The sequence below is a fragment of the Lytechinus variegatus genome, chromosome 2, assembly GCF_018143015.1.
Source record: "Lytechinus variegatus isolate NC3 chromosome 2, Lvar_3.0, whole genome shotgun sequence".
Classification (NCBI taxonomy): domain Eukaryota; kingdom Metazoa; phylum Echinodermata; class Echinoidea; order Temnopleuroida; family Toxopneustidae; genus Lytechinus; species Lytechinus variegatus.
Genome location: NC_054741.1, coordinates 53,513,056 through 53,535,354, shown reverse-complemented (window position 1 = coordinate 53,535,354; position 22,299 = coordinate 53,513,056). Strand labels below are relative to the sequence as shown.

At 35.1% G+C, this 22,299-nt stretch overlaps 1 protein-coding gene across 5 annotated transcripts; it reads left to right on the top strand.

The window, feature by feature from the left end:
- Positions 1–3,704: 3,704 nt before the first annotated feature.
- Positions 3,705–22,153, top strand: LOC121409514 (fibropellin-1-like). 5 transcript variants are annotated; one of them, XM_041601432.1, is made up of 13 exons: positions 3,705–3,794; positions 4,802–5,064; positions 5,510–5,750; positions 7,020–7,090; positions 13,731–13,847; positions 14,983–15,102; positions 16,253–16,369; positions 17,057–17,176; positions 17,954–18,082; positions 18,545–18,664; positions 20,056–20,172; positions 20,751–20,870; positions 21,411–22,153. In XM_041601432.1, exons 2-13 carry the CDS (start codon positions 4,824–4,826, stop codon positions 21,524–21,526), a joined length of 1,629 nt encoding a protein of 542 aa, XP_041457366.1. In that variant the 5' UTR covers positions 3,705–3,794; positions 4,802–4,823; the 3' UTR covers positions 21,527–22,153. The 5 variants fall into 5 exon arrangements, with proteins under 5 accessions (XP_041457366.1, XP_041457368.1, XP_041457365.1 ...); XM_041601431.1 differs by having other exon boundaries at positions 3,710–3,794; positions 4,798–5,064; XM_041601433.1 differs by lacking the exon at positions 17,954–18,082 and having other exon boundaries at positions 3,710–3,794; positions 4,798–5,064.
- Positions 22,154–22,299: the final 146 nt, after the last annotated feature.

The following is a 22,299-nucleotide window of genomic DNA, read 5'->3' as shown; positions in this document are numbered from 1 at the left end:
CTAACGAACCTTCGGAATTACGAACCTCATTTCGTTTTCGGACATACGAACCTTCGGAATAACGAATCTTCGGAACATCCGAACCTTGAGAAAAACGAAACTTCGGAATTACGAATGTATGCGCACAACAACATACATTTTATAGCCAATATGTACTGGCGAATTTATTACTTTCATGAGTAATATGCATATTTTGGCGGCCATATTGGATTTTGCCAATTTGCGAAAAATGCTCAAGGTTACACGAGTGACATCATTCAGATTAGTAATCAGCACCCTCGAATTGACAAGTAACCATAAATATTTTTTTTATATATGTAAAAACAAGGTTATGCCTCTTCTATCCTGGACGATTTCAGCTGTTCACACATGCGAGTGAGCACAAAGTTTTTACGAGCAACTTCTATTCAATTCCAGAGCGCTATTTTCCAGAGTAAAACTTTTCTTATTAACAGTTTATCAGGCTATTACAGGGAATACGAATTTATCGTCGATACAATCACGCCCCGCCCCCCCCCCCACCTTCAAATAAAAATAGACTCATGTTTTCTTTGTATGTGCGTTATGTGTTTAGATAGATCACGTGTCAATGAAAATGAAAATCAATACGTAGACTATGCCTCTAAAAAAGAAACTCGACCTGACGTAGGCCTATAATACAAAAGAGACTCCTTTGTTATAATGACCTTTTCTGTAGAAATCATTGTTGATATTGTCACAATGGGTAGACTGACCAATTTGTTTTTCTTTGCAATTGTTATCGCTCTCAAATATGCTATCAACATTTAAACTAACGATGGGAAGATGACACTTCGTGCACGTCCACCAATGTCATTTCTTCCTAGTCGAGGTGTGGAACCAAAACAAAGAGACACAGAAAAGATATAATGGTCCAAATTGAGGAGGGTGTTTCACAGACACTTTCGTTAAAGTTAAGCCTATACATACGACTTTAAGAAAGGCTTAAATAAGAAGTTGTTAGCTGAAATCGGTTATAATGGCATATCATTATTTTTAATGAATTAAAAAAAAAAAAAAAACCGGGGGTGTCAAATTGTCTTCATATTTGTAGCCCTTTGGGGAGTTGATATGTCTTTAAAATGAAGAGTTCACTCCGGAAGGAGCTATAATGCAAGGATGTACAGTTCACCCCAAAGGTCCCTCGTATATATGATAAGGGAGTAGATTAGTTTTTTTTACGTTTAGAAGTATATTTACGCTCCCTCTTTTGGAGTTCGCCATGTCAAATGGCTGGATATCGTTTGTGAAGACTATGTGTCATATATCTCAGAATTTTTTTTTATGAGAAGTAATTAAAAAAAGTGATTTATACCGTTTTAAGTAGGCCTATAATTACATAAGGTGCATGGAAATGTGTGTGTTTAACGAAGAATTGGCGCTCTCAATTTACCTGTTAATAGCACAATAGGGGATTGTACACAACTATAGGCCTTTTCATGAGCATGTTTTCTGATGAGAATTATTCATCAACGAGTGAATTATGCCGTTTTAAGTTCAGTAACAAAACTAGAAATGCCTGCGTCCTAGGTTGAATTGGCACTCCCTTTTATCGGTTAATATAGCACAAAGCTTCATCCAAAATATAGGAGATTGTACACAACTATAGGCCTTTTTATGATCATGTTTTCTGATGGGAATTTTTTAATAACGAGTAAATTATGCCGTTTTAAGCTGGAAATGCCTGCGTCCTACATGTACGTTAAATTGGCAATCCCCTTTTACCGGTTGATAGCACGAAGCTTCATCGAAAGTCTATATTTTAGGGGATGGTACACAATTACCACGACTATAGGTTTATTCATGAACGTTTTGTTAAAGATTAAGGGAAGGATGTTTAAATGGAAATTCTTTAAAAAATACATCAAATCACGAGATTGAAGATTGACATGAACAAATACATACAAACAAAATAAACATGAATAATTAATGATTGAATTAGAAAATGAAGAAATGGAAACAAATCCAACATATCCCTATACCACGTTCGCTTTAAACTTCACTTTTTTTCAGATCTTTCTTATGAATGAATCTTGTACTGAAATTGGCTGCATGTGCGTGAAGGTAATTTATAAGCTACCTTCTATGTGAATATCATGGGAAACTACAGTGAGCACAGTCAGAAGGCAAAGTCACAAGCATAAAATCAAGACTTTGGTTCCATTTTACATATAGGAACGAATTTCAGATTTTTCAAATATGAGACACGTTCAGAGGGCTTAGAAAATGAACTTTCTAAAATGCGAAACAACCCTCGCTTAAATTTCCCGTTAAATGAGCACGAAGCAAAATTTGCTGATATTATACAATTAATGCACATTTATGAGTGTGTTATGACGATGCAGCACACTCGAGGGTATTTACAATTATGCGAAAGCAAGAGGCGCTTGCGCCGAGTGCTTTTGCATAATATTGTGAATGCCCGAGAGTTGCTCGCATCGTCACTAACATCACGAATCTTAAAATGTGCATTAATTGTTTTATAAAACGGGTCGGCAAAAAGAATTTTTCATGGAAATCTTGTTCAAATCCCTCCAACTTGTGTACGATCGCACAGACGAAGAGATCACAAGACTATCAATTATGACATCACAGGCGTATCTATTATGCGCGCTTAAGTAAGCGCATCAAAATCCTAGCTATAGCCAGCCTCTTTTACTGAACGCGTATCAGTTTTTACGTGCTATTGGAACTAATGCTGCACAAAAATTGCATAGTGCTGCACAAAAAATGCACAGTGCTGCACGAAAAATGCACGACTGGAAGGTTGCGCATAATTAAAGCATGAACACGTGACTTGAATACGCACTCACCATTGGCTACATCCATGAACCCGTTTTATAAAATCTTCTAATCGTTTTGGCGTGTGTTAATATTATGATTATTTTGGCGTGTTTCCTGTACTTTTTGTGTAACTCTGGAGCCATGTGTGAAGCAGAATTAACCAAAACCGTCCATAAAACTTTAAACATTAAATTTCGTTAAAAGTTTGATTCATTGACATTGTGTACAATCTTGAGGCATAATCTGTTCATCAAAGCTTAGACATGTTAGAAACCACTTCTCTTTATTCAATATGGTGAATAGTTTTCTTTATGTCAAAAATATCTTTATTAGGTTTAGAATTTATTAAGAATATGCATTGCGAATGTTATTTCGTAAATTGGGCGCTCTATATAATCTAGTCTCCAAGTCTGTAAGTGGAAGCTTATAATGGCCATTTAAATGAGAATAACAAATCTCCAAGCCAATGACCCAGAAATGAAATAACAATATATTCAGTAAAATAACAGAAAAAGCATAGAAACAATGACCTTGCACGATGAGGTAGCCAGAAAAAGTAGGTAACAAATTTCACAGGTTTCGGAGACGACGCGGCTAGTCATTCTCTCTTTTTCAAGCCACTAGTGTTTATTTTTTTTATTTTGAATTATCAAATATCATAAATTTATCATCTTTTCGCATTAATGCGTTGTTATTTTTAGTCAAACAGAGAATGTTTGAGTAGTCTGGAATAAAAATTAATCATCTCATTTATTTTATCTTGATCGCATTTATACAGAATCTGATAAATAAGAAAAAATAATGAAATGGTCTTGTACGTAGAAATATCTTCAACACTATTACTCATCGCAGTATCTGCAGCATATTGGGTTTGGTATTTATGAATATGTTATTTATATAAAATGTATCAATTTTCTGCTGCACAATTCATATCTCCATTGGCATATAAGTCTTCACTTCCGTGATTACCGGGAAGGAATCGCATAATAAAGGTTAGTTGTCGATAAGGTGGTTAAGCTTTTTTACATTACTTAATCAACGATAACCTAGAAGATTATCTACCCAAGTAATCAAAATTAATTTTGTCTATTCTTGATTAACAATGAAAAAAACATTTCTGGCACCTTTCACTAAGTGACCGATTTATAAAATGATTTTTGAAAGTCTTTGATATTCGCTACACTTTATTATTCCAATCACTGGCGGATCCGGGGGGGGGGGCAACCGGCCGGTCAATTTTTTTTTCTCGGGTTAGGGTAGATGTGAAATGTGCCCCACCCCTTTTGATGGAAAATCCTGGATCCGCCCGTGATTCCAATTGCATTTTATGATCTGTGCCTCAGGTATATAAGGGATGCGAAGTTTATAAACCTTAGAAAGCTAGTATTTTCCCTCAAAGGCAAGCCACAGGGTGGAAAATCAAATAAACGTTACACTGACAATTTCAAAATCTTATTTAAGAAAACAAAGTTACTTTGTTTTGAGAGTTTCATTAATTTGACAAAAACATATATATATGCACATCCTGGTCGGTATGCAAATTGGGGGAACGATGACGTAATCCACTCCCATTTTCCTTTCTATTTTATTATATGAAAACAGCAACAAAAATGATTTAACGAGCACTATATTACTGGCGTCCAGATGGGGGGGGGGACAGGGGAGGGGGAAATGGGAATAAAATCGTTTGCTCGCAAAATTTTAGAAATTTTGCCATGCACCATGATGTGCTTTTCAAAATTAGTTGGCCAATAAAGCCCCTGTATGATATTATAAGCTAAGAGAAGACTTTCCTCCAAACGGCATATTAAATTCTGCAGTTACACATCGTGTAATGCATTCCGCGGTCGCATCAACAGAATGTTCCAGACCAATCAAAATTATTACGTCATGTTCAAAGACGTGTATTCGGTCGGCTTCAGGTGTGGGTTTAACAAATGAGATGTTTTTCTAAGGAAATAACCCCAAATTGATCTTATTTTCTGCCCTATAAAGAAAGAAGTAAAGTGGCCACCATAACCATGAAGGAGAGTGCTAATTTAGCGCAGAGTGGTTTGAATATCCTGGTTGTAATTGCGATACTGACAGCTTCTTCACTGCGAGTCTGTGAGGCAAAGTCAACAGGCGCTCCTGTCTCCGAGTCCCCTGGTATATGCTCCTCAATGATCCCTGTTGGTCATTATATCAGCTCTTCGAGTGATCCTATTCCGTATACTATAACGACAGATGTCAACACCTTCTCAGCCAGTCAACAAGTCACAGGTATCACATTAACTTGTATTTGAAAAACATTTTGTATAGTAGTTTGTACATTTATTAACAGGTCAATGGCAATAACATTTTCATTCAAAATCGAAAACTTGGAATCTGACATCGTTACACAATTATGATTAAATTAAAATACAATGTAACGACTTAATATGTTTACTAAAATTATAAAAGGCTGAGGTGAATACCGTTTCTTGCTGAGACAGTAAATAAGCGGGTTCCACTAAAATGACTTCATTTGAGATATTTCTATTTCTTTTTACAACCCGGGGTCAACAAATTAGAATTCCCTTTCCGTATTTCAGATCAGAGCTAGGTCTATTTTATTTAAAGCTACATATAATCAATTAGGACCGAAACTACTTCGGCGTTGCAATTTGGTGTAAACTCGTTGTAAGATTGATGATAAATCCTCGTTTCCTGGTTTTTCTTCTTGCAGTTTCCATTTCCACAGATGCTATGTCGGATCCTTTTAAAGGAATCTTCTTGCAAATGAGGAACGTAGATGACGACGCTATTGTGGGGACTTGGAACGTGGAGGATACCACCAACTTCCAGGCTGTGTCATGCGATGGGGCATCAAACAATGCGCTTACACATAAAAACTCTAACCCCAAAGGTCTGACCAACACGTTTAAGTGGAATGCACCTGCAACCAAACTGTCTGATGTCAAGGTCGTGTGAGTTAGAAATGTATAATTTAACTTGTACTAGTACTTACAAAAAAAAACAGAAAGAGAGAAAATCCATGTTACTGTGAATGAGAGAAAGAGAGAGTACATGATCTTACTGCAAAGCAAAATAATGTCAAGTTCGAAATAAATGAAGAAATACTAAAATCGAATTTATACTTTAGCTACTGACTACAGATAAGAATTGTTATCGAATTTGCTTCGAATCATAAATGAAACCCGTTTTCAAGACCTGATATGTGCATAAGTTCGCCTCTATATTCTTTTTCTACTCTCTTCTCTTATACTAGCTCTTCCTGTTGTTGTTTAGTCAATATTTTTACACGCGTATCCCTACACAAGCACCTGCTCTCTGGGTTGTACGCCTTCTTCCATATTATACTGTACATAATTTACATACTGTATTCATTGTTTTGTGATGTATCATTATTTTTTACAATTTTTATAAACATAAATAAATGTTTCATTTGATTAAATTGAATGAAGCTCGGTCTATCACACGATCAGGTCTACATTCATTGTAAAAATAGTTTACCTATAATATCTTTATATATAAACTTTCCTGTGGTTTTATAAATTCCGTACTTAATATTCATGGTTAATGTTTATAGAAATGTGAACACATTTCATTTCAATTGATCGCAGTCGAAGCGGGAGCGTCGCTATAGGGGGGGGGGGGGGGTGTCGCACCTCACTACTTTGGATATCGTCGGTAAATCTGCGCTGCCGTCGGGGGAAAAATGAAGTAAAGGGTTTTCAAAAAAGGAGAAAGAGGAAAGAAAATAGAAAGAAGAGAAAGAGAAAGAGAGATAGAGAAAAAAAGAAAGAAAGAAATGAGGGAAGGAAGGAAGCAAGGAAGGAAGCGAAAAAAAGAAAAATATAACGAGTAAGTCAGGGAGAGAGTAGGGGACGGGGTCGAAGAGGTTATGAATAGGCAAACCTGTGTGTCGGTGTATATAAAGTTGCGGAGTCTGAGATGTTGGGAAAAAATATAAATTGTCTGTTACGCAAGCACCGGGCTGTTGGACTAACCCGACAAACTGTCGGCGCCGACAGACGTCAGTCCAACGGCTCTGCGTGTCGGGTCACGCATGGCTGTTCCATCTGCTCCATGTACATTGAAGTTGCTCAGTCCTTGAATTCCATTATCTTTGTCACATGTTAAATAAATGTCAAATTGCATCGTCATTAAATTGTGTTTTTTTTTTGCAATGTCAAAACATTGATAACATGGTGTGTTTTCCATCCCTAATACAGCGCTACACTTGTACAAGAATACCAACAATTTTGGGTTATGGTTCAAGGACCCACGATTCAACATGTTCAAAGTGAGTAATTTTATTATTAAGAAAATGTGAAATCGTTGATAATGTCGCTTGAGCCATGGTAATATTTTCATATTATCCGTAACTGATAATGCTCAAGGTTTATAAAGGTCACTGCCACTATTCAGAGGGCACAGTTCTGAGAAAAAAAAAATCCTAGAAATTATTGAAATAGGGGTCTTTTAGCATTTCCCCAGATATATTTTATGAAGGGGCAATTGATTAACGAACGACCCTAAATCTAGGGGGGAGTTCGGTAACTTTCTTTCCACATAGCTGTGACAGGGAGTAAGATTCTTTTTAATATGGGATAAAAAAACCCAACACAATCCCAGCTTTAATTTTCCAAGGGCGGAAATCTCTCCCCGAAGGTAGGGGGACCAGGGGCTGGAAAATTTGACAAAAAAAAGTTTTCACCCAAACAGTAAGACAATCTCGTCAAAAATGCATGTTTTATTTCGATTTTGAATGTTGCATTTCTTTCCATCATAAAAGACAATAAAGCTCGCAGTGACAAGAACTGAAACTGTTGGAACTAAGTACAATGCATTACCACTTTGTCTCATTAATATCATCTATGTAACGCAGAATGTAATATCGTTACATATCGTTACATATATATATACACTCTAAAAAATGAAGTGCTAATTTAGCTCTTAAAGAGCGTGTATAGTGACTGCATTTCGGAGTGCTGATTTGTCTAGTTCAAATTTGAACTAGACAAATCAGCACTCCCAAGTGCAGTCACTATACACGCTCTTTAAGAGCTAAATTAGCACTTCATTTTTACTTGCAATAAGGCAAGCCGATGATCAATGATTACCCTAAAATTGTTTTATTATTATAGTTTTGGGAAGTAGGTCCAAATCCTTGCACTTTTGAAAAATAGGATGACAATTAAAAAATGTAACCATGTAACCATATATATATATATATATTATATATATATATATATATATATATATATATATATATATATATATTATATATATAATATATATATATATATATATATATATATATATATATATGATGTCAGGCGCGCCGGAACACTTTCAGTTTTGGGGGGGCAAAATCCCGAAGGGGACACAATATTTTTGACAGCGTGAGATACCGAAGCGATCGAGCGGTAGAGGGCGTGGGACCCTGTTGCACCCACAAATGTTATAACACTTTACCCACAAATGTAATAACGCCCACAAATGTAATAACACTTTACCCACAAATGTAATAATTTTTGATCGCCCACAAATGTAATAATGACTTTACCCACAAATGTAATAAATTTGAAGGGATTTTTGGCGAATCCGTTCTAAACTAAAATCCTATAGTAATGCGTTCATATAGCACAAAAGTGCAAAGTCTTTTTTTCAGACCGGGTTAATAAAACATCAACGTACAAGTCCAAAGTCTTTCTTCCAGACCCGGTTGTTTCAAAAATTATAATATAAATCCAAAGTCTTTTTTCCAGACCCGGTTGTTTAAAAAAATATAATAAAAGTCCAAAGTCTTTTTTTCCAGACCCGGTTGTTTAAAAAATTGTGATATAAGTCCAGTCTTTTTTTCCAGACCCGGTTGTTTCAAAAATTATAATATAAATCCAAAGTCTTTTTTCCAGACCCGGTTGTTTCAAAAATTATAATATAAATCCAAAGTCTTTTTCCTGACCCAGTTATTTCAAAATTTATAATATAAGTCCAAACTAAGATACGATAATGATATTCCTGTGGAAAAAATGGGAATCGAGCTTTGTCTTTTCTCCAGACCCAGTTAATTAAAACTGGTGGAATCAATGTCTTTGTTGTTGTTTCAACTTATACGGTGTATATTGTGAATATATGCACTAAGAGTAAATTGAGAATCAAGCGTAGTCTTTTCTCCAGACCCGGTTACCTGTTATTTAAACATTATGAATAACAGTTTAAAAGCAGTATAAAGACCCCATAATCTTATTAATGCTGGGATATATAGCGTAGTCTTTCAGCCTGACCATTTTTTCTTAAAAAAAACGCTAATAGTAAGAATTAAAAAATCAAAGTTTAAGACCAAACAAACCTTCAACCTAAGAACCTGTTTTAAAAGAGGTTTAGAGTGTTGTCTTTATTCCAGACCTAAAACAGTTACGAAAAAAATCTTCTAACATAAGATCTTATATTCTTATTCTCGTGGAATAACACGAAATTTTAAACGTACTCTTTCCTCCAGACCCGCTATTAAAAAAAGTAACTGAAAAACTTCGAATCTAAGACCAAATTTCCAAAGTTTCACCCAGTAAAAATGTCTTTTTTTAATAATACTACTACCCCGGCTACTACCCCTACAAAACATTGTAATAACGCGTGGGTAAAGCAGACATCCTTTCTCCAGACTTGGTTACTATTTGAAAAATAAAATAGTTTTTACAAATATTCTAAAACGAATACCCAATAATCTAATTACTGTGGAACAACATGAAGACCGATTGTCGAAGATCGACTTTCCTCCAGACACAATTATTTCAGGAATAAAAAATCACTAAAACTCAACCCCCAACAACGAATCTAAGAACCAATAATCCTCCAAATTAAGACCATGCATGTAGAAAAGCGTGTGTGTGTGATTTGAGTTTTGTCAGACGTGTATCAATCAGATATGATTATTTACGTCTGGGACCGACCTTTAACGTCACCATCCGAAAGACGTGACCAGGGCTCGAACCTCGAACCTCTGCATCAATTTGTAACTTCCCCACAGCTTGGATTACAGGCGCACGCCACAACGCCCAGTTTAGAGCGTTGTCTTTATTCCAGACCCGGTGATTTAAAAATGATTTAAACAATCCTAAAAACAAAAGACTCATATTCTTATTCTTGTGGAATAACACGAGTATTATGCTTAGTCTTTCGTCTGGACCCGGTTATTTAAAAGATAAAGAAATATTGAAAAAAATGACAGCTGAGACCAATCTTCAAAATTAAACCCACTTAAAATGCTTGGGCTTAGAGTGTTGTCTTTACCCCTCACCGACGTATATTATAACTTTTGAAACGACCGGGTCTGAAAAAAAGACTTTGGACTTGCATTATAATTTTTGAATTAACCGGGTCTGGAAAAAAGACTTTGGACGTATATTATAATTTTGAAAAACCGGGTCTGGAAAAAGACTTGGACTTGTACTGTAATATTTCATTAACCGGGTCTGGAAAAAAGACTTTGAACTTTTGTGCTATATGAACGCATTACTATAGGATATTAGTTTAGAACGAATTCACCAAAAATCACTTCAAATTTATTACATTTGTAAATAAAGTCATTATTACATTTGTGGGTAAAGTGCATTATTACATTTGTGGGTAAAGTGTTATTACATTTGTGGGCGTTATTACATTTGTGGGCGATTATTACATTTGTGGGTGTAACAGACCCCCCCCCCCCACGGTAAGGACTTTGTGTAAAAATGGAGTTTAAAAGTTACGTTTCTAAGAGAATTCAAAAATAAATTTCTTGAGAACTAAACATAGAATTCACTACGAAAGACTATACTCAGAGCTTATGAGAACCTATGAAATCTACGCGCAAAACGATCGCTTAATTCGGAATGTGGTTTTCGTGTCTGATCAATTAAATTACGTAACACGCTTATATTGACTCAAAATACCAGAAATTACATTTTTCATGCAATATCCTTTCAGAAATATTTATTTATGTACATTTACATACACGGACGACGCGAGAAGAAGAAGAAGCAGAAGAAGCGTAACAACAGAAACAAAATACATTCCAATGAATGTCTTTTTAAATTCAAAATGGCGGGTGTTCTGACGTGGCAGACGACGATAAGCGCTTAAATACCCATTCTATTTAAATCATTTCTGACCTCAGCATTGGAGAGAGTCCCTGATTATACATACATAGGCAAAACGTTTCATATTTTGTAACTGGAGGAAAAAGAAATATGACCTGCTTAATTATTGTCTAACAATTTAAAACTTTTTCTGAAAATTTAAAACATTACTCGATTTATGTGTTTCCTTTGGCATGTTTTGTATGGCTGGGAAGCACTTTTGGATGACCCCTTCAAAATCTTCTTTTTTCTTTACATATTTTCTGGGGAAAATGTGACCATAACTAGGAAATGATGAATATCGAATTCCTGGAAATATTCATTGGTAAATAATCATGAACTAACAAACTACGGCAGTTCATATTGTACATTATGTAATATTATTTAGAAGAAAACAATTACATTCCAACAGCGGATGTGGTTGACGGTACACCATGTGGAGTTTTCGAAAAAAAAGAGAAAAAGTGGATAGAGGAAGAATTGAAATTGATAGGAGGAAGTAGACAGTGAAAGTCGAGTAATGTTTTGTTCAAATGAGCGTAATCCTGATAAAGACAGTAAACCAGAAAAGGTTGAAGAAGAGGCTTGATTAGTTGATAGATGAGTACTCCTGCTCTGCACTCCATTCGCCGAATCATAGCATCTTCTCATTTATCCAATAAGCAACTACTCAATCCTCTATAACTCTTTAAACTTTTCGGTTTTACAGCTATTTTCAGATTCCATATGTTGCTCGAGTAACTAGCGTTCACGCGCGTTGGTGATATCGGGGGGGGGGGCGTTTCATGAAAGGACTTGTCGGACGTTTTATCCGAAAAGTCCCATTTCATCCGACAGTTACCATAGTAACAGTACCTCTCAGCCAATCAACATCAGAGAAAGATGTCAGATCTGACAACTTGTCGGATGAAACACTCCCCAGGTCCGGGAGCGTTTCATGAAAGGACTTGTAGGACGTTTTATCCGACAGTTACTATGGTAACAATGCTTCTCAACCAATCAGAATACAGGAAAGTTGTCAGATCTTACAACTTGTCGGACGAAAATATTTATGAAACACCACCCCGGTCTGAGCGTTTCTGGGCGACCGCGCGTTTGTTAGCCGACACAGCATGCAAATTTGCCATTCGGTTTTAGTCTGAAATGTATTCATTAATACTAATAGGCCCCCATTCCACAGAACGGAGACCATTGAAAGATTGGTGAGGTCTTACAGCGGTCTTCAAGATCAATGAAATTTGTCGACTCTGTGGAATGGCTCAGAAAGACCCCTCAAAGAACTCTGAAAGACTAGTTGGATATTTCTTGTCGTACTGGTCTTAGACTTGTCCTCTCGAGATCTTTCAATGGTCTTTCAGAGATTTTTTATGCAATAAGTGATCTTTCAGAATTTTTTCCATGGACTTTGCCTGGTCTTTCAATGGTCTTTCAATGATCTTTCAATGATCTCTCATGAGTCTTACAGTGATCTCCGCAAAAATCTTGAGAGACTGCTGAAAGACCACTGAAAGACAATTTTCCTGTAAGACCGTTGTAAGACTGTTTTGAACCGTTTCAAGAAGTTTTGGAGCCCATGAAGACCACGAAGACCACTGAAAGATTGGTCAGGAGTCGCGTAAGACCTCAAAGACCATTGTAGGTTCATTGAGAGACCTCTGAAAGATCAACCAAAATTCATGGTCTTTCAAAGGTCTTTCAGCGGTCTTGTTTATCACACTGTAATAAGATGGAAAAGGGCTTATCAAAGGTATGTTTCACAGAGAGACATGTTCGTCAAAAGACGCAAGGCTTACTATGATGTGTAATTGCCCCGTCAGGGGCGATTTTTTTTTTTCATTTTTGACAAAAGAAATGACAATTCTTAGGCAGAAAAGTGCCTTCATCGTTTACTTTTGTCCTTAAATAATATCATTTTTCTACTTTTAGGGGGAAAATTGGGGGGCAAAATCTCGTTTTGCCCCCAAAAAATTTTCTTTGGGGGGGCAAGTGCCCCCCTGCCCCCCCGCTTCCGGCGCCCTTGTATGATGTATATGGGTGTGTGCGTGTGTGTGTATATAGGCCTTCCACATGGTTACATTTTTGAAATGTCATCCTATTTTTCAAAAGTGCAAGGATTTGGACCTACTTCCCAAAACTATAATAATAAAACAATTTTAGGGTAATCATTGATCATCGGCTTGCAGTATTGTTATTATATGATCTGATCAAGAACTGTTTAAATTGCATGTATTCATTGTTTAAGTTGAACATCGATATGTGGGTTCCTTGCTTATCGTTGATATGATCTCAATATTATACTTAGTTTGTAATAGTTTTTAAGTTAACTCTGTCAATCCCGGGCGTTGAAAGGGTTGCATTATCTTTATCCTTGATATTGTCAATTGTCAAACAATTTGCAATCTTTTTCCAGTGATAATAATTATACTACTACTACTACGACTACTTTACGACTACTACTACTACTTCTACTACTACTACTACTACTACTACTACTACTACTACTACTACTACTACTACTACTACTACTATTACTACTACTACTACTACTACTACTACTACAACTACTACAATTGTACTACTACTACTACTGGTACTCCTACTACTACTATTTTTACTACATGTACTATATACTGCTTCTACTTCTTTTACTACTACTACTACTACTTCTGCTGCTACGACTACTACAGTGATCCCTACTACTATTACTACTACTGCTACTAATAATATTACTACTACTACAACTACTACTACTTCTTCTACTACTACTACTACTACTACTACTACTAATAATAATAATAATATGCATATATTATTTATCAGTTTCTAATGCCTGCAATCCGAATCCGTGCTTAGCTGGTGGTACATGCGAACTATCAGGTGGGAGCTTCATGTGTAACTGCATACCTCCATACGCTGGACCAACTTGTCATTACCTTGGTAAGAATAATGACTGTGGTAAAGAAGATTGATAAAGGTGATGATCACGCTGAGGACGATTGATTATTTTGATCTTGGTGATTTATACCACCAACCTGTCATTATCTTAGTGGAAAGAGTTTGCGATATGATAACGATATTTGATTTTGATTATGATTCGTACACTGTTAGAAAATTTATCCTTAAAATAAAAAGAAGTTCCTGCAGCAGAGTCTCGAGAACACCTATAATCTCACCAGATTGCGTAATCTTACAGGAAATTTGTAGTTGGTGTATGGAACCTTATGAATTTCCTTTAAAAAAACACACTTTTTTCCTTTTTAAACAGACCTGTTCTGTTAAATTGCAGAAAAAATTCATGTTTTATGAATTTACAGAATGATTCTGTTATTGCTTTCTGCAAAATCTTCTCTTTTTCTGTAAAAATCAGGTGTGTTTTAACAGTGTAGGCAGTCTTTTGTTACAAAGTAATGAATGGTGTTATCTAAATCATTGCAGATGTAGCTCTTAATTATGATTAGAAAAGTACTTCTAGACCAAACTTGCATATTACTTTGAATCGTATGAGATGACCGCAATTATGATGATAATACTCGTATTCAACTATAAACTTTAAACTTGACATGTATGTTAATTTATATTTCAATCACTGTCGAATATGTATATCATCTTTTTTTTCAATATTGAATTTTGCTCATGCTATTATTCAAATTGAATCAATCTATCTTGTACTTATTTGTATTATTTTGAAGAATGAAAATAAATTTGAATTGAATAATACATATTTGTCATTTGCTACAGTAAATTTGACGTTTACGTGGTAATTTAACAAACAAAATACAATGGACTTGGTGTTCGATATTTACTCTTAAAGATAGACTCCTTTGGATGTGATAGTTCAGGTTGTCATGAATACAGATTTTAAATAATGAGAACTGGCCGAAAATAGTCTACAAATCGGAATTCAATTGAAAAAAGGGTTTATCGTTTGCAAACTATTAGATTTTTTGTGAAAAGGTTAATGTATTCGTGGTTTCTTCTAGTGTACACGAATAAATTTCATACTTACACTATTCTATTGAAATGAGAAGTTACTTCAAAAGTGCCATTCTATTTCTTTTAATATTCATCTCAGTGTTTCCTTGTGACTCCAATCCATGTCAAAATGGTGGGACGTGTGAAGATGTAAATCAAGAATCAGAGTTTGTCTGTTCATGTGCGCCTGGTTACGCCGGTATTACATGTGACAATCAAGGTAATGGGCTGGTGATGATGAAGTTGAAAACGATGATGATGATGATGTGTTTTCGAAGTCTTTCCCTGGAGGAACTAGTTTCCCTTTTATGCATGCTAGTCAAATAAGAATTTCTTGCTCATCGCATTACAATGGAAATCAATTTACAGATAAAGTTAACACTCTTAAAAAATATTGGTCAAAGTAACGAATATTTTGCTGAATATATGTCCGACTGATAAAAATGATCAATATCAAACAAAATTCTGATAGATTCTAACCAATTCATTGGTTGATTTTGACCAATGCTTTTAAGAGTGTGTTTGTCACGAGCATGATCTTTTTTCGCACACACAGAATACCCTCACCCATACCCACCCTCAAATACGCAAGAAGATCAACAAAGAATAAAGAATTGATTTAATAGTTAATTTCTTATATGCCTTAAATGGTCGTGAGCATTTGTCCAAGGTAAGGAAGAAAATGGGTATCTCTATTTTGTGAATGCTAATATCCATGTATTTATACTATAAAGAATGTAGTTGTTTATCGTCATAACACCTCTTTTTTCATCATTGATAAATCTCTTCACCAGTTATTGTCAACAAAATCATCAAAATTACATACACGGAAACTCCCCCCCTCCCCCTGGAGGGATCTACTGTGTTTTATACTATTACTACTACTACTACTACTACTACTACTACTACTACTACTACTACTACTACTACTACTACTACTTCTACTACTTCTACTACTTCTACTACTACTTCTACTACTACTACTACTACTACTATTACTTCTACTTCTTTTACTACATGTACTATTTACTTCTTTTACTACTTCTTCTGCTGCTTCGACTTCTACAGTGACCCTACTACTATTACTATTACTACTACTACTACTACTACTACTCCCACTACTACTTTTACTGCTACTACTACTAATACTAATACTACTGCTACTACTACTATTGCTGCTGCTGCTACTACTACTACTACTACTACTACTTCTACTATTACTACTACTACTACTATTACTACATGTATAATATATACTGTTACTACTTTTTTACAACTACTTCTGTTGCTACGACTACGACTACTACTACTACTACTACTACTACTTCTACTACTATTAATGATAATAATATGCATATATTATTTATCAGTTTCTAATGCCTGCAATCCGAATCCGTGCCTAGCTGGTGGTACATGCGAACTATCAGGTGGGAGCTTCATGTGTAACTGCATACCTCCATACGCTGGACCAACTTGTCATTACCTTGGTAAGAATAATGACTGTGGTAAAGAAGATTGATAAAGGTGATGATCACGCTGAGGACAATTTATTATTTTGATCTTGGTGATTTATACCACCAACCTGTTATCATCTTAGTGGAAAATAGTTTCCGATATAATAACGATATTTGATTTTGATTATGATTATGTTGCGTAGGCAGGCTTTTTTAAAAAAAATAATGATGTGGTGTTATCTAAATCATTATGTTAATGTCGAGACTTATGTAGTCATAGCTCTTTAAGTACGATTAGAAAAATATTTCTAGACCATTTTTGCATATTACTTTGAATCGTATGTGATGACCGTGATTATGATAATACTCGTATTCATTTATAATACAGTCATTTTAGCTACAGATATTTGGCAAATTTGACGTTTACATGGTAATTTAACAAACAAAATACAATAGATTTCGTGTTCGATATTGACTGTTAAGGGTAGACTCCTTTGGATTTGATAGTTCAGGTTGTCATGAATACAGATTTTAAATATTGAGAAACTGGCCGAAAATAGTCTACAAATCGGAATTCAATTGAAAAAAAGGTTTATCGTTCGCAAACTATTAGATTTTTTTGTTCTTCTAGTCTACACGAATAAATGTCATGCTTCCATTGTTTTAGTGAAATGTAAATTTCAAAACTGTCATTCTTTTTTCTTCACATATTCATCTTAGAGTTTCCTTGTGACTCCAATCCATGTCAAAATGGTGGGACGTGTGAAGATGTGAATCAAGAATCAGAATTTGTCTGTTCCTGTGCGCCTGGCTACGCCGGTACTACATGTGACATTCAAGGTAATGGGCTGGTGATGATGAAGAATATAGTTGTTTATCGTCATAACACTTCTTTTTTCATCATTGATAAATCTCTTCAGCAGTTATTGTCGACAGAATCATCAAAAATACATACACAGTAGACCCCCCCCCCCGGGGGGAGCTCATCTTTCCAGTCTGGCAGGGGCTAAAGAATTCAATAAGGAGTTTCGTTACAGGCTGTAAGCCTTGGAAACAAACATTTAGGGAACTTTAATACGGAAAGAGGGAGAGTATTTGTAAATCATACGCAAACTTATTATGCTTCTAATTTTTTACGTATACCTATTATATTTCATGTCAAGTTTACATTTCATATCAAGTTCACTTCAGGGGCTCCATGTGGTTAATCATAACGAACCAGATGCATTTTCGAGGGGTGGGCGGGTTGTCAGTTGCCCCCTTTCCGACCGCCTAGCCCGTTAGCTTTTATAGTTATTTCTGTAATTTACACCCAGATTATCATATTAACATACTCTGGTCATGGGCTATACTTGGGGTTAAAAATATTATATAGAACAAGGGGGTATTTTGACGGGGTCTAGTAGGGACCAAAACCTGAGCGCCCATTGTTGACATTCATTTCCGACACAATGTCATGATATGAACACATGTCTGTGGTCAAATCCAATTGACCCAATAGGGTTAATCAAAATGTCACAGCCTCCAGCAACAAAATATACCTAACGCTATTTTAGCACTAGAAAAAAACACGGCAGAATTAGCATTTCCCAAAACAATTTTGGTTTATATCGACAGAAATGACAGAGGCGGATGTTTGCACCCCCAACCCTTGCTTTAATGGAGGAACATGCGGTGCGTTAGACTCGCTTAATTTCTATTGTATCTGTCCTCCTTGGCAAGCTGGGAGGTTTTGTGAACTAAGGGGTAAGATAATTCAACAAATGTAAATACAAAATGTAGCTGGTGCTGATGACTATGATGACAATTACAATTAAAACATCACTGCTTTTTGCAGAAAAGTTGATGACAAGGATTTTATTGGTAGATGTACTAATGTGTGGGTGTGTTATGTTTTCATGTGGTTATGATATTTATTCAAATAAGATTAGGTTAATATTGAATAAACAGATTATGGTACAATTCATTACCGTTATAAAATTTCAACATTATTTCACATAAGTAGTAGTAGTAGTAGTAGAAAAGCAGTAAAACTTGTAAAAGTAACATGGTGGGGTCAGTAGCAGTATTGTCGTTGGAAGAATCGCAGTTGTCTGGTTGCAGTAGGATAATACAAACAATTTATTCTGCCACAGTTCTTCTTTGCATGTCAAAATTCTTTTCCAAATTATTATACCCCGTCTAAATGTTATTTCCTTGCATGTGAAGTTTTCCCCTGCGATTCCTCGCCTTGCTTAAACGGAGGGGTGTGCCAGAATGTAGATCAAAACACAGAGTTCTTGTGCGAATGTAGTGGAACTGGCTACACGGGACGTACATGTGCAGACGGTAAATAAAATATAATTGGAAAAAAAGTCTATGGCCCGTATCATGAGCTCGGGTTTAACTTAGACCGTGGTCTAACTCTGTGCTAAAATTACGGGAAGCCAGATGTGTGAAAATCTGGTCACATGGTATGTTTCTAATGTTTACTGTGCTCTTTCCTTATTCTTTAATGGTGAAAACATTTATCTTGTTCATCATTTCCATGCAATTAAGGATGATTTGAGAGTCAAATGAGCTGATATAATGAACCTCTAATGTTAGAGATTTATGTCACAATTGATTATCCATAGTTAAACCTTAACTTTATACCAGAGCTTAAATTAAACCCGACTTAAGAATACGGGCCAATGGATTGAGGTCAACGTAATCAAGTTATTGCCTTTTTTATAATTCGAAAATAGCAAGAAAAACTTCTACTATGATAGTATACTTATATACGATAAATTTTTCATTAATATTTTTAATCCTGACTGAATTTTGATATATCATACATATTACTTTTCAGCAAAATCAGATTCAAAATAAGCTTAAATGAATTATCCTCATTGAAAATCACTATTGAATGATGGATATGAAATGGAGAAAAGAAGAAAAATGTAACGTTTTGATATTCATAAAAAAAAATGTAGAATAGTACTGTAATGTGACAGCAGTTTATGATCAATGACGTTTATAACTTTATTTTTATCAAACGCGGATGCAGGGGGTTGGAGAAGATTTTTTTAAAAGCCAAATTGGCCGTGTAACCCAGTAAAATGCTAAAAGTGTCTATTCAGTTTCAGACACGATCATTTTTCTAGAAAAAGGCTACAGAACGATGTTTTGAACCAAAACGTAATAGAGTTCACTCTGTGATTATAGATGACGAAATAAATTTATGAATGCAATTAGTATGATCAATTAAATTTGCCTGTCTTTTTTTACGACACACAGGAATACTCTCTTGGTCTATTGTAGCCTCATAATCTGACTTTAGTTCGTCTATAACCAAATAAGCGACTAAAATATCTAATTTCGTTTCCTCTAGCCAAATAACAAAATACCTAATATATGAGTGGAGCTTATATGGCTAATGTCACATCGAATAACTGAAAATGAAAATTAGGCCTCCCCCAACAAAAAAAATAATAATGATGAATTAAATGAATGAATGAATAATAATATTGTTAATAATAAAATAATAAATAAATAAATAAAAATAATAATCAGAGTGATATTCAGTTTATAGCCAAAGTGGTAATAGGACTTTTTTTTTCTGGCAATAATATAGTAAGTGCTAGTTAGTCAACAAGAAATATATACCAAGCGATTCACTCGAATAAAGATAGTCCGTTTGAAAATAATTCAAAATATATATTGATCAGAAGTATTTTCTTCTCCTCACTTCTGAAAAGTCGTTGCCTGTAGTTCTAACCCCTGCATGAACGGAGGAACTTGTATTGGCAGTAACCAGGATTCTGAGTATACATGTAACTGCCCCGTGGGATATGCTGGCACACGATGTGGAACAGGTAAGTTTATAGTCAATCTCTAGCATAGCATCCCCGTTAAAGCGTTCGCATGGTTAAAGAATAAACCGTTTAACAAAATATGAATTGAACACAAATGGAAAAGATGCATTCGAATAAATGATCCCTGACTCCTAATGTCAGTAAAATATAAATTTGATTTTAGAAGCTTGCACAGAGCTCGAGTAAAGTTTTTAGCTTTTCAGATGAGATAAAAGATGGGTCCTGACATTTCGAAATGACACCACCAAAATAAATTTTCCCGTCTTAGGTCCTTCGCGTCATTTCAATTCTTGATTGATCGTGCACTTTTTTTTGCATGTCTGTGAGGTCTGGGCTCTTGATAATAATAATGTTGATAATAATAATAACAATGATAATAATAATGATGATGAGAATAATGATAATGATTCATATATCGCTGAATACAGTGTTTCTAAGCGGTGCATACAATTACCATTGCTTTACCATTTTATTCATTTCAATTTCGAATAGCGGTAAGGCTGTCAACATTCAATCAATACTATCATGACGCTGTTATTTCGAACATATCTTTTTATTTTTATACATTTTAACTGTAGCTGTCAGTCCATGCGAGGAAAACTCTTGCGAGAACGGGGCAACCTGCAATGGGATTACTGGTGGTGAGGCGTACACCTGCACCTGTCTTCCCGAATACACTGGTACCCTATGTGAAACATGTAAGATATCTTTATTCCATAAGACCCAACTCCATTGGAATGATAATTCACTGCCATGTAATTTTTTGATGAAATATCTACATGTCAATAGACCTACATGTAGCTATCGTTACAACATGACGAGTTCAATATGATTGAAGACTTTCTTATTAGATGTCAATGCAATTTAAATCGAAATTACAACATGAGGCTTTTTGTTTGAAAAAAATCCATAATTTTCTGATCGAAGTGTCATTAGAGCAGTTGCTCAATATCAAATGTGGAAAGGATTTGACCCTTCCTTCCTTATAATTATTTGCCAACCTCGTATAAAATTCATGTGGATTACATTTATTTATTACTTGAATCTTAGTCAGGAACTTGTGACGCTTAAATGAGATGTATTTTGTTTATTACTAGACTTGAGATGCCAAAGATTGCAGAGTGTAATGAAATAAAACCAATCACGAATATTGTTTTACATGCTTATGCTGATATGAGATTTTTCACATCAGAATACGCAATTTTCTTACCTTTACAGTTTTAATATTTCTTAAACAGCACTTGCCACTACACAAGCTTCTACTTCAGCATCAACGACAGGACATGGAACCAAGATTACCTACAACATCTGCACCTTGGTTGCCACTCTTTCAATCCCCCTCTATGTTCTTTGATTATGTAATAAAGCAGAAAAAATAATTGAATCAGGCAGTATTTCAGGAGCAGTGTGGAAAGAAGAATTAGACTAGAAACATTTACTTTTAACTTGCTTTTTAAATGAGAATCATGTTTGGCTGGTGTGTTGAGGAGAACATCGCATGATTTTTATGCTATTTGTATGCTGATTATGTTCATAATTTCTAATGACTCTTGACATGTGTTTATTTATTGCTAAAATGATTCTATTCAATAAAAATACATTTATCTGTAGTATTAAAAAGGAAACAGGGCATTCAACTGCAAATGAACCAAGTCCAGAATCGCTTTATTTCTTAGCTGATATTTGCATGTTCTTTATAGGGCATTATTAGATGTTATTTACTTCAACCGAACGTGTTATAAAAAGGAAAAGCGCCATCTTAAAAGACATATATATATTCAATAATTGAATTGTTAAATTTTCCCGTTCCTGAGAAGGTTAGCTACGTTCAAAGGTCAGCTTTATCAGGAATACATTGTTTATTGTTGTGATTTATATTCTACAACACAAAGTAGCCCGCTAGCTTTAATTAAAGGAGAATGAAACATTTGATTCAAGATAGCTTGTGTGAAAACAGAAAAATCAAAGAAACAGATCAACGAAAGATTGAGAAAAATGGGAAAAATAATGAGAAAGTTATGAACATCTGAATATTGAGATCACCTATGTTATGGAGATCCTCAAATTGACAATGCGACAAAGATGTGTGATGTCACTTGTGAACAACCCTCCCCATTACTTTAGAAT